Source organism: Lissotriton vulgaris, chromosome 3_1 (genome assembly GCF_964263255.1).
Source record: "Lissotriton vulgaris chromosome 3_1, aLisVul1.2, whole genome shotgun sequence".
NCBI lineage: Eukaryota > Metazoa > Chordata > Amphibia > Caudata > Salamandridae > Lissotriton > Lissotriton vulgaris.
The window spans coordinates 337,639,472-337,652,472 of NC_141689.1; the positions used below are offsets into that span (position 1 = coordinate 337,639,472).

A 13,001-nucleotide genomic window follows, 5' to 3' on the forward strand; every position below is an offset into this window, starting at 1 on the left:
TGAGCTTTAAAAAGCCTACCACAGCTTTTTGTACGGCATACTGCTTGCGGTTACTCGTACAGGCACAAGCAGAGGCGCCATCTGGCTTTCCTCTCACTCTCCCAAGTGTGCGCGCCTCGCTCCGCCTCACGGGTCTTGTTTGCTTTCCACCCGTCAGGCTTTTTTGCTCTTTAATTCCCTGGGATTCGTCCCTTTCTCTCTTTAATTATTTGATTCTCTACTACTACTCCTTTGTAGCACTCTTCTCTCCTTCTTTCATCTCTAGTTTTTTCCTTCTCTTTAAACTGCCTGTTCTCAATCTGTGTCCCCTTGCTTGTTTCTTGACCTGTTTTTCATACTTTCTTTGTCCGTGAGTTTTCTTTCTTTGATGACTAGGGTGTATTCATAGTTTCACGTCCCAGTATTTATTTAGCCCGCATCTTTTCGCTTCTTCTCTTCTTCTTTCCCCTTTCCTGACGCTGATTCCGTTTCTCACAATGTATGCTTTCAAAAATGCTTTCAATGTTGGCATAGCATAGGGAACACCCCTATGCAACCAACTCCAGACTGCACAGCAGACAGAACATTGAGCCGACCTGGCGCCGTACATTTCCACCTCACGGCGCGTGATCGCAGTTTAGAGCAGCCAGAGTCTCCAGTCGCAGCACCTCGACAGGAGGGACTCCATCCAGCGCTAGCTTTTACGACAACTACAGCAATCATACAGACACAATTAGCGGCTGAACTGGCTGACCCTCCAACAAGTGGAGCGCCTGTCCGTGTTCTCAGATCTTAAACAAGCTGGCCAACCTTCTGCAAGACATAGAAACCCTGCTGCAGGGTCTCAAGACCCCTCCCTCCTCCCTCTGTTCTCAGCAAAAAAAAGCTTGCCTCCAAGTCGTCTCCCAGGGGAACAGACAAGCCGCAAGGCTTTTTACAATGCCAGCCTGCACACTCTGGCCCCGACAATGGCACAAATGCTGGATGCACCAGAGTCCAACAATCAGGGAGCGACGCTCGCTTTGCTGCTCAGGAGCCATCTCCACAGCCGCCCACAGCTCTACAGTCGCCCCAGCAGCCTAACGGCAACTCCCAACAGTCTAGCCCCTGTAGTGTGTGCCACGTGGAATGAGCGTGTTAGCTCTTTGCATAGCGCTTAATATAGCCGTCTTCTAAGCACTGTAAACAATCGGTTATTTTTACTCAGTCCAGCATCTTACATTTATGCATCTCTGGGGGAGCCACGCTGGCCTGCAGGTCACATCAGGTGTCAGCAGCGGGTGCTGCGCCTTGAAGATGACCTTTGAAGCGCCAACATCTTTGTGAATCCAGCAATATGTTAGCACTGGATCCCTCTGGGATATTTTAGCATTATTTCAGGGTCTGGGGGTGTCTCCCTAGCAGGTTTGTGTCCCAACATCCAAGTGGTTTGTAGATACAGAAAAGGACACAGACCCTTCCCCCGTGAAGCTCAATGATGTGACCCAAAAGGACCCGTTCCCACTCATCAGGGAGGTCAATGAGTATTTTTGCATGTTGATCACTCAAGAATGATCCAAATTCCAAATACATGCACACTTGCGGTTCAAATTGTTGACACTGAATGAATTTTCGTTTATTCGAGCGCTTTCCACGGGCTGCGTGAGCTCTTAACAATTTCGGCATTGTGTCTGACTACTGAGGTGGAATGCCCCTGCTTTCTCCCTGGGTGGTCAGAAACAAAGATGGAGGACATTTAAATGCTGCATAACTAAATAATTATAAGGTCCCAAAAGGAAGACCTATTGGCTATTCCAATGCTTGTTATTGTAGTTCACTGGCATCCTCCTAACTAGGACCCCACTGGCAGTGCAATCTCCTCTAAATTTCCTGGTAAGCACTTGGTACACCCCACAATTGGCATACTGGTGTACTACTGTAAGTCTATAGTTCTAAGGTACCCATGGGCTGCAGCATGTATTGTGCTAACCATGGGAGCCCATGCAAACTGTGTCTGCAGAGCTGCCATCGCAGTCTGCATGAAATGGTGCATGCATCTCCCACTTCGGATATAGGGCTTACCTTGTATCCCAGTCATGCACATTAAACCTATAAGTCACCCCTAAGGTATGACCTTCAGTACAATGGGCAGGTTGCATGGTTCTAAGTGTCATGGTACTCTTGCACAATCAGGGGCAGCCCTACAAACCCCAGAGTCAATGCTCTGGGGTAAGTGTAGGGCAGCCATTTTAGGGTATGTAGTGGATGCTGGCAAGTCGAGATATCCAGCTACATAATGGCTACCTCAAACATGGTCATGTTTGGTATAAATAATGTTGGAATCATGCACCTACACCAGTGTTAAAATGTACTGGGGGGCTCCTTCGAGTACCCCCCAATACCTACCTGTGTGGACTTACAGGGTCTGCCTGCCAACCCGCACCGCTGCCGACTCCAGACACTGTTCTGCCCCCCTGCTGATGAGTCTCACTCGGGCAAGGGAAGCTGAACAAAGGACATCCTGCGAAGGAGATGTGTGTCCACCTCTCCTTTAGAATTAGGTAGGGTAAGGGTGCTTCCGAGTGCCAGGTATTCGAAGACACAAATGTCTACATATTCCCGATGCCTGAGGATGAGTAGCAGCCTAGGAGTCCGTTGTTGGGTTTCACCCTCAAACACATGGCAATTACTTATCTCCTTGCACATTTCCAAAGAGGAAGCATAGAACATATCTGTCTGCACTTTCTGGAAATCTGAAAGATAAAGCACTACACATTTTCGAGTGCAAGTTGTGTGGCAGCGCCACACAATGTGAAGTCATGAGAATGCAATTGCATACTGTTATATGGAGCTCTATCCTCCAGAGGCAGGCTTGCAAGTTTAGCATGGCAGAAAATAAAAAGAAAACATTCTGAACGAGCTTTTTTGCTGTTCATGCATGATAAATTAAAGATAGTTTGTCTTCCCTTATTATAGACAATTTGACCACACATAATCTCAGCAGCATCACATAACTTATTATAATTCTTTCTGTGCAAAGGACCGGGCAGCGATATTTGAAACACAATCTTCAGTCGAGTCTCCTCCCCTTCTTTCTCTCTGTATGGGAAAGGGCAGTAGGTCTGTCTAACCTATGTTGGATTAATGGAGAGTTAGTAATGTAAAGGTCACAGATGTACCTTTCAAACAGAACTATGGGGTGAAAACCCCTCTTAATCTTTTTTGTCATTGTTTTTACACTCCTACCACTTCTCCTCTCCAGAAACATTTTCTTTAGGTAAGTGTAAGACAATCCAGATTGTTTGCGGTGTGGTCTTTTGAATGACTTGGCTACTCCTGAGTCCTTCACAGACTATGATACTCTCCACCTGGCAGCAAGAAGGATATATGGTCTCCGCAGCTTGGCCAAGGTGATTTAAGCAACCACACAGCCAGTAATAAGAAATGAACAACAATACTGTATGTGCTGTCTCTGCACCATAGTACTTACCGGGTTGTGGGATATTGACTTGGGGTGTTATGGCCTAGGTTGGATTCCTAACGCTGTACCTTACAACTACACAAACTGCGGATGCTGTAGTATCAGCTCCACAGTTTGTGTAGCTCTCTTGCCAATTCTCTTATGTCTAAACTATGTCTACAAATAAATTTCGCCATTGTCAATTCCAGAATGCATTCCATTGCAAAAAAATCGAATACATTCCATTACCAAAGCCAGAATGCATTAGTCAATGAACTGAACCTTTTTGTATCACCTTAGAGGAACGAAAAAGACTTGTTGGACAGATCTCCACTTTCAATATTCTTTTTGGAATGCCTCACATACATACGTTCTTTGGAGCAACTGTTCCTGTAGATTCACTTGTGAAGAACTTTCACGTTTTTGTTAAAGGCGCTGGTAGGAAGGAGTATCAGACTGGGCTCAAAACTTATGTGATCATATAATATGCTTTAACCTAACAATGTCTTTAGAGAATGACTATTGAAAACTGGTAATAAGTGCTACATTTCTTGCTCCATAGACAAAGAAAAAGACTCTTCAATGGCTGATGTGAATGTGTAGTATACCAGAACAAAACTATGATCCTAAACAAGATACTAAAAAAACGTAAGTTTTAGAAAACAGACAAAGTAATGTGGCTAGGGCAAAAACTAGATCTATCTCAAATGAGACGATCCAGCCATGCATTTAAATGTCATGCTTGAGGAAACTTTTGACAAATTATTTCTAGGATTAGTGTTTTTTCCTTAAAGGAAATCTACTGTATGTACAAAAACTCTGTCCTTGCAAAAGAGCTGAAAAAACCCCAAATAGCTAGTTCTGTGCTTCTCATCCTTGCAGAGAAGCACTTGGGTCAGTAGAAGGCGCTTGTGGAAGAAGGCATCTGAGAATTATTTTAAGTTTCAGGGGTATTTAATAAAAACAGGAGGAGAAAAGTCTGGCAAAATGGGTCATCCTACTGCAGTTCAGGGCAGTTTCAATCTTTATGACATCTTAATACATATTTAATGTCACGAGAAACACTAGACATGTGAGCTATTCCTGTAGTGGTTATTTGAAACCGGCATATAAAGTTTTGGAGGATAGTTATCAAAAATACAAGCGTGTTGAGTGCATCCTCAGCAGAAAAGGGAAAACTACCGCGTACTGACAGGGCTCATAATGATATGAAAAGGATCAAAAAGGTAATCTACTGAAACATCACTGCTCTCTTTTGCTTATATTGCCAATATGCCAGAGTTAACTGAGCAGCGACACTTAGACTTATTGGAAGAATAAAATTCATCCACAAGCGTTTGACATAAAAAGTTGTAAGCCTGCAAAAGAAACTGAGAAAGATGTTTTTAAAGATGAACTGATTTATGGTGCAATCACCACAGGTCAAACAAAAAGCACTATATATTTTTGCTACAAATAAGTAAATATTTTAAGGTGACAGCTGGTGGAAACATAAATAAGCAAATGTCATCAAGCAATTGAAAAGAACATGCTGAGACATGTGATATCAAAGTTGTGAAGTGTACAGAAAGGCCAAATAGAAATCAAATTGTGTTAGAAAATCATTGTAGCTGGACGGCTTCTTTTGATTGATAGCTGCCATGACTGTTCTATTATATATCAAAACAGAGCAGCTTCTTTTGACCCAAGAGAAATTTGGTATGTAAAAATCTACCAAAATATTATTCCCAATGATACCATCAATAAATAAATGACCCCAAAGATGTATGTATACAAAGATTTATGGAAATGCACACCTGTACCTGCAGCAGACAGTGGCCTGATTAGCGCTTCTAAAATGTGATCCAAGAGAAAGAGCAGGGTTAGCCAGCTGCATTTTGTATAAGATATTGCTTCATAAAGGGATGATTTTTCAATAAAAGTTTTTTTAATAAAGACTCATCACAAGTGTTAGTCATAAACACACACCATAAAAGACTACTACTAATGCAAAGATCATGGGGTTAGTTCTTTATAGTGCTATTCCAAAAATCAAAAATGTAAAGTTTATTTCACTCCTAAGTTAAATTAATTTTTAGAGGAACAGACATTAAAAAACAAGAGGTACTGCATAACATTTTCATCAAATATATTCTCCCCATTATTTTCAATATGAATTCCCATCCCCCTCCCCCCACACTTACAATGAAAAAGTGCACAGGACAACATATATCAGTTATAACCATACCAAATCTTTTTGAAGCCTAAAAGGGTCATGCTCCAGCTCCCGCAGTTCTCCTCGCTTTTTTCTGTGCTCTGCCAGTCTTTCCTTTTGTTTTATCTTCATCCATTCCCGGATCTCTTGCCTCTTACTCTCCAGTTTCTTAGTAAGTCTAGCAGAATTAACCTTGGCATCACTCGCTCTGCATAAAACAAACACATTTGCTTACCACATGCTCTTTAGGCTTCAGGACCTAGCAACACCTGTTAACCATTTAGCAAGGGGCGAGTGTGGCCATGTAACCTAGAAAAAAGATTTATATGGGTAGAAAATTGAGTATGTATTGGAATTTCTACAGAAAGTAACTAATGGGTGAGCCACAGAGTTCTGTCAATCTAAACAGGAACATAGAATTGTGCAATAGATGGATGGCGAGAAAAAAGTATTGCAAAAAACAAAAATTGGGACCATCATTTTGAACAAATGATTTAGGATTAACTGTATGTTTTGTGCATTGGGTGTTTGAATCTGGGTCGACCCTCTATTTTCATTAACATGAACAAATGACTTTCAGTCACTGAAAAGAATTCAAAGTCCCACAAGATCACAGGCAGCTTTTCACGCGTGGCCTGGCTGAAATCATGTCATTTGCTAATTACCACATTTTGGGGGTTAATGGTTAATCATTACAAAACAAGTAAACACAATAGATAGGGCTTAAGGTTTTTTTTTAACCTTCTTCTGCCTTCCAGTTCTCTACGTATACGTCATATTGTGTATACAGTTACATCAAAAATCTAAGGCCTATTGGTACAAAAGTCCTCAGCATGGCTTAGTAAAGCTGTGCTGTCCTAAACTGTAACCGTTGCTGGACAACCCATGTTTTCCCCTATTATGAGCTCAGCAGTCATGCACGCCCAATGCGTTCACTCCAGATCATTTTGCTGACATGAGAGAGAGTACACACAAACTCAACCTCAGAACTGTGGAGGTTGGTCACTGCCCCCTCAACACAGGCTATGCAGGCATTGGCAGTGTAATTATAATCCAATGGAGGTGTTCTTTAAACCTACAAGGGAGCTACGAACCTGCAGACCGCATCAAAAAGATCTATTGAGTCATCAAAACTGGAATCCCTTAGGCAGTATTATAGATGACTGCACCAGCACTAATTGTCGATGTGTGACTGACGGCATTACAGAGGATTGGTCTGCAATGTGCAGTGAAGTTGGTGCAGACTTTGATTCTGTGTTTATGTGGGGTGCGTCAGTGTGCATATTATATTAGCGTAAAGACTCAAACCACATAAATACAAACATACTCAGGCGCACAGCGACCATTAGCCCTGTGTGTAGGGTATGTGTGGCTCACAGGTGGAATAGAGACTATTAGGATCCATTTGGACTCCATGTTTGTGCAGTCCATACCAGATGGTTGTTTTGCGTATACTGGCTGTGCCCATCTCAGATATGCATGCCCTCCAGGTATGCCCCTGAATTCCTTCTCTCCGACACATATAGTAGCTGGCATGTGGGGGAGGCATCCATGACATTCCACTGCCCAGAACAGGTTTCCCATGCTTCAGTCCTGAATGAAAATGGACCATCTTCAGTTTTGGTGTTGTGGCCTCCTTGGCAATGGGAGCCGATGTAGAATTGATTCTGAGCATAATACATATTGCACGTACTGGTCGTACTGGGGACTCTGGTCCTCGTCAATTCAGTGACTTTCTTGTGTGCCCCATGTCCCGTGTCAACACTATTAGATACAGGCACTTAAAGCAAAATATCATCCTAGGACCGACCTAGTGAATACATGCTCACTAGTTTATTTGCTCTTTTTGAAAACTAAGACAATAGGTTAGTACCTAAACTGGTTGTTGGACTCCAGCAGACATTTGGAGTATATCCTTAAATGGGCACCAGTGGATTGGCAAGCCCCAGTGACATTAGAAGGTAGGTCCTAGTTATGGTGATGGATATTTGTAGTTACAGAGTTTTGAGATATATATATTTGGCCTTTGGATTCTTAAAAATATGATGCTGTCAATCGAGTCTACTAATGGTATCCTGTAGTGCACCCAGGGCTGGCTTTCATATAAGAAAAAGGATATGAGCACTCTCGAAAATCTCTGAAGCCCCACAGGAGAACATTAGTTACATGGTAATACTGACATTAGGGATCATATCTCAGCCACAGAAGGTGTTAGCAATTTCTATATTTTTTGGGTCAATCTTAATTTGAAGCAAACTATTTTACTAACTTGTCCTGAAAGTTATGGGCTTTTTCTAAAAAAGAAAGCAGTGAATGGACTTGTGCATTATTTACTATGTCAGTTTATATGTGCATTTCCAACTCCCTCTACCTCCAAGAGTATGATACAACCACTTGGCCAGGATACCAAAAGACATCAAAACTCCAATAGTTTAGTCTTTCAGTTGGACAGCAGTGGTATGAATGTTGTGGGACGCCATTGGTAAACGGTACACAGTATATTGCCCACGTACCACCAACTCTCCCGCGACCTCAAGAAAATGCCTCACAAAAATGAATAGAATGTTACCCTGAAATTAAATCTTTAATTCAATGCGATTACCATTTATCATGCATATCAAACACACAATACTGAAAAATCAGGATGGATGTTGTCCATAAATTAGTAGATTTTAAATTTGAGGGACTTGTTTCTTTTTGATGACATATGACATACACAAGTACTATATTGATTTGGATAATTGCCTAACACACTTAAAAAAAGGCATATTTAGTTCCATTTTTGTCCACTATTGGTAGATGAATAATATACCTGTGATAGAATTTAGTAAGTACATATTATACAGTTGCTCCTGAAAAGATAGCCAAGCCATGATGAAATACAACTACTGAAATCAGCTATTTTGCTTAGCATTACAGATCAATATATCACAGCTTTCAAGCAAGACTCTCAAATGTGAAAAAAGATTGATCCTCGCCACCCTTAAACAGCAAATGCTGAACATTCATGTGTTGCTGATTCTACATGGAATTACGTAGTTAGGATATTTGATTGTACTGATTCTCAGTAGACCAGGTTCATTTTGACTTTACTTCTGTTACCTAAACAATGCTCTGTGGTCTGCATATCTGGAAATGCAGCCCAGAGGTTTGCTTGCTCCAGTAAGACCCCTTAATGGGCAGCCCCATCTCCAATTTAGTTTTGACAATACATACTTTGAGGAACCTAACTGACAGGACCATTTTAGTCGGTTGACTATTATTTCCCTTCAAATACCCAGTTGTGCTCAGTTGCCAGTTAGAAATTACAAGTACTTTAGTCTAAACAACAAACATTATTGAAGACTAATTGATAGCCTTTATCTGTATTTTGTTTCCAATCAAGGAATCCTCATCATTGACCTGAAACCCTAGAGGGCAGACCAACTCATAACTCTACCAAAAGGAAGGCAGCCCAGTATAAATGCCAGGATCTAATCTGGCAGATAACTAAAAAGACGAAGAGGCCAAAAACCCACTACATATATTTTAATTTAAGCTCTTGTAAAGAATAGGACGGGAGGCTCATCACAACCCCCAAGATCTTAATTGTACCAACTACAAACTGAGGCCAAAGATTTATACTGAAGAAAGGACATGCATGGTGCAGCAAGGGAAACCTATGTGCCACAATTGAGAAAGACCTTTCCATTAGTATGCATGGCAAATGTAAACCTTTGTGACTTCCCCTTATATGACCTCTATGTATTACCTCCTATAGAAGTTTCTACTGTAGACAGTAACTATGCCAAATTGTTGATTGTTGATAAATAATATAGATGATGGATCTGGAGTACAAATAAACATAACAACTAATTAGGCTTTAGTGTAGGCTCTTCATCAGCACCATAACAAGGATTTGCACCATCATTGACACAGTCTATCATTGCTATGTTCTAAAGCGATCTCAATTAGACTGCAAGAGGTTGTACCATAACAGAGAAAACAGCCTTAAGTGAGATAAGTAAGGAGAACAGAGTTCAGTCAATAAAGTAAATGCTTTCTGATTAGGGTAGGATTCTTGGGCAGGCAGGCAGAGGATGCAATAGCAATTTACATCACGGTAATGCATATTTGGGAGCCTGCATAAGAAAGCAAATATATGAGACTTCTGGCCAGGATGATGATCTAGAAAATATGAAGAATGTGCTGTCTCTCCAAAATGCTTTCTAGGTCCCTAGACAGCGCACGATCTTCTGCTTTTTAACACTGGGCTTAGAGGCTGCCCATTGATTATCATTGGTTGGCTTCATTGTCACTCATTTGCTTTATTCTTATTAGTCAGCTGCTGTAGACTTCCTTTAAGTGTTTGTCCATCCCCTGGAGCATGAATGCAGCACGTGTGTCCTATTACTGCTCATTTTTTTATTTTCAACTTTTTTCTTTGTGTTTAGACACGACACCAGTGTATCTTTTTCAGCCGACTCCACAGTGTACTTCCCCCACTCTGTGTTTCTCCCTCTCTATCTACTTTGAACGCCCTGGCACACACACACTCCCAACTTCCCTCATCGGTGTTACTTGCCCAAATCCATTGTTGGCTGCGTTGCTGCTTTTACCACACAGCCCCCCTAACTCATTCTGTTTGCTGTTGTCCATGTTGTCAATGCTAATTGCATCACTGAGCTTTTTTTTTCAAGCTTCCAGCCATGTAGTACAGCAACCGAGCTTCTGTACAGCATGGCTAAAAGACACTAACAAAGCAAGCCATTAGTTCTCATTTAGGCCAGGCGTATTGGATTTGCAAAATGTTTGTTTATGTTGCCAGTTTCATACCCAAGCCAACCAAACGTTTCCAACAACAACTAGCACAAACAATAGGAAATCAATACATTAATAAGTATAACAGTGGGTCATTCCACTTGAAAAGCAAATCTGGCAAAGATTATTTCTTAAAATCAATAGGACACCTCCTTCTCTGATGACTCAAGGGTTAAACTAGTACTGAAATCACAGACACATTTAGCTTTGATGCTGTGAAAAACCTTTAAGTTAAGCATGAAGATTTGTACTAACTGTTTTAATAATACGTGAATAGAAGTAGCATCTTTGCACATACTTTAAGGTTCAACTAGTATGAGAACTATGTTTTTTTGTGAACAGGGGTAGAAGACTTGCTAGGAGCATTTTATTTATTTGATCAAAACAGGCAGTGCACTAGTTACACGTGTGTTATTTGTATGATAAAAGGACTGGTACATTTGCTATAACTAATATTTGCTTAGGGTGAATGTTGCTCTTGTTTTAACATACTAATATCTGTTTGAGGAAGAGGAAGAGTGCAATGTTTGTTCAGTGAGGAGGTAATACGCTTGTTAGAAGAGACCAAGAAGGTACATTTGTAATGGAAAGTCTATTTCATTGGTGAAGAATGATACTACAATTGGTTTCATGGGGCTAGTTATGGTACTATTGGACACTGGAACCGTTGCACATATTAATTTGAAATGTGTGAACTCCTTAAGCAAAATACAATAGAACACAATACATGATGTTGCCTGTTGCTAGGATATTACATTTGTCAGAGTTTAAGTGTACGCTGCAAAGGTCTATTATAAACAAGTAAGTTGACAAGATATGAACTGCAAATGGCACACGTGCCAACAGAACTAGATATTAGTCCAGTAGTCTATTTCATGGAGAAGGGTCATGTTGAATTTTAGAGTTAAATTGAGTCCCAATTTGAGATATTTAAAGAAGGTTTAGCAGTAAAAAACTGTTGCCAATATGATCACATATTTGATTAATAAAACAGTAATTATGGACAATAACATTTTTAAATAAGTAGTTCACAGTTCTAGCAATGCTTTGGGTTTTTAAATTGTTGAAGTTGGTACTAAAGTTATGAGTAATATGAAAACCTTAGAGTATTCAGTTAGAATGTGCTTGAGGTAATTGAACGTTTGGTCACAAAAATTGAAAAACATGGAGTGAAACTAACGAACAAGTTATTTACCTTCGGTAACAATATATCAGTAAGAAACATAAGTGAGATATAGATTCTTTACCTTAGAATTACCCCAGGCGTCGGAATGGATTAGGAAAGTTTTTCGTCAGCAGTACCCCTGCGTGTCGGAAGGTGGCGTCGGTCGGCTCTGCGTTTGTCCTCGTGGTCGTCGGGATGACGTGGAGGTAGCTGACGTCATTTCTGTACAGAACTTTTCACGCTAGAAGCGCAGAGCTTTGCAAGGCACTGACCACTGGTGCACACAACTAGGGCCCTGAAAGGATGTCCTTAATGTGAGAAGTTGGCCTGATATGTGATGTCCACTATTCTAGTGGGCACCCTGTATCAGTCCAAACAACCCTTATGGTGATGGTTACAAAGACAACCTTATAGACCAGCTATCCTAGTGGTAGCATGGACAAAGCAGTCTTAGGCTAAAACTTCAGAGAGCATGTGAAGCAGGCTGTTTTACCATATGTAACCCCTTGAATACCAAATGAAACAACACCACACAGGTTATATACAATATATATATATATATATATATATTTATTACTAACACAACCCCTCTGAACTCTTTATGAGGTCAGAGGCACAAGCACATAACAAGATACTTAATTATCATACAATAAGTTGCACAAAATACAGTCGAGCTCTAAGGGTGTTGCAAACCATATACTAAAATAGTGGTATAAGAACCACGTCTTTGCAAATAGTTGACATCCTTTTCTAGATGGTCAGTTCGTGTCTCAACTGATGCCATCCTTTCAGAGATTGCCAGACAAGTGCTGCCCACCTTATTTACTGCCCCTTGGAGCTTTTGAAAAGCTAGGTGATGCATTTGAGTGTCTTTTTTGACATCTTTGTGCAGCTTCCTTATGGAGGTCAATATTTCTTTCAGAGACGGTTCATTTACCTCTCCTGCCTCATCGTATTCAGAGATGTCCGCAATAAATTCCTCCCCGCTTTCCTGAGTCTTCGTTGTTTCCGTTAATTTTTTAGGTTTTAAGTTTTTCCGAGGATTAGTGAGTTCTGTGTTGCTTCCTTGATCGGTGGTTTCATCGTAGGTAGATTTATTTAGTCTTTTATTCCTTGTTCTTCTTTTCTCTAATTTTTTCCTTGGTGTGCTTCGTTTTTCCATGATCACTCTCTTTCCTTATTCCAGAGCGTCGTGATATTTACTGGGATGATGCTTCTTGGTCTCGTCTTTTGTTGACATCGTCTCGTCTCACTAGCAGTCGAGATCCCGGTTTCATATATATCTACATCTGATTCCTCAGAGTTTGTATCAGTTCCTAGCAACAGTGGTTTATCAAGTGGGGGATTCAGGATCACTTGTTCATCAGCCACCAGATTGATTCTTTCGTTTTCCCTGTCCAATTTTGTTGACTCCTGCGTTATTA

At 40.9% G+C, this 13,001-nt stretch overlaps 1 protein-coding gene across 1 annotated transcript in view; it reads right to left on the bottom strand.

The window, feature by feature from the left end:
* The window catches only part of CPLANE1 (ciliogenesis and planar polarity effector complex subunit 1), a 2,360,818-nt gene that overhangs the window by 312,114 nt on the left and 2,035,703 nt on the right, over positions 1 to 13,001 (bottom strand). Inside the window, exon 46 of the mRNA XM_086960545.1 lies at positions 5,646 to 5,820. Coding sequence (XP_086816671.1) covers positions 5,646 to 5,820 — 175 coding nt within the window. The remainder of the gene's footprint in view (positions 1 to 5,645; positions 5,821 to 13,001) is intronic.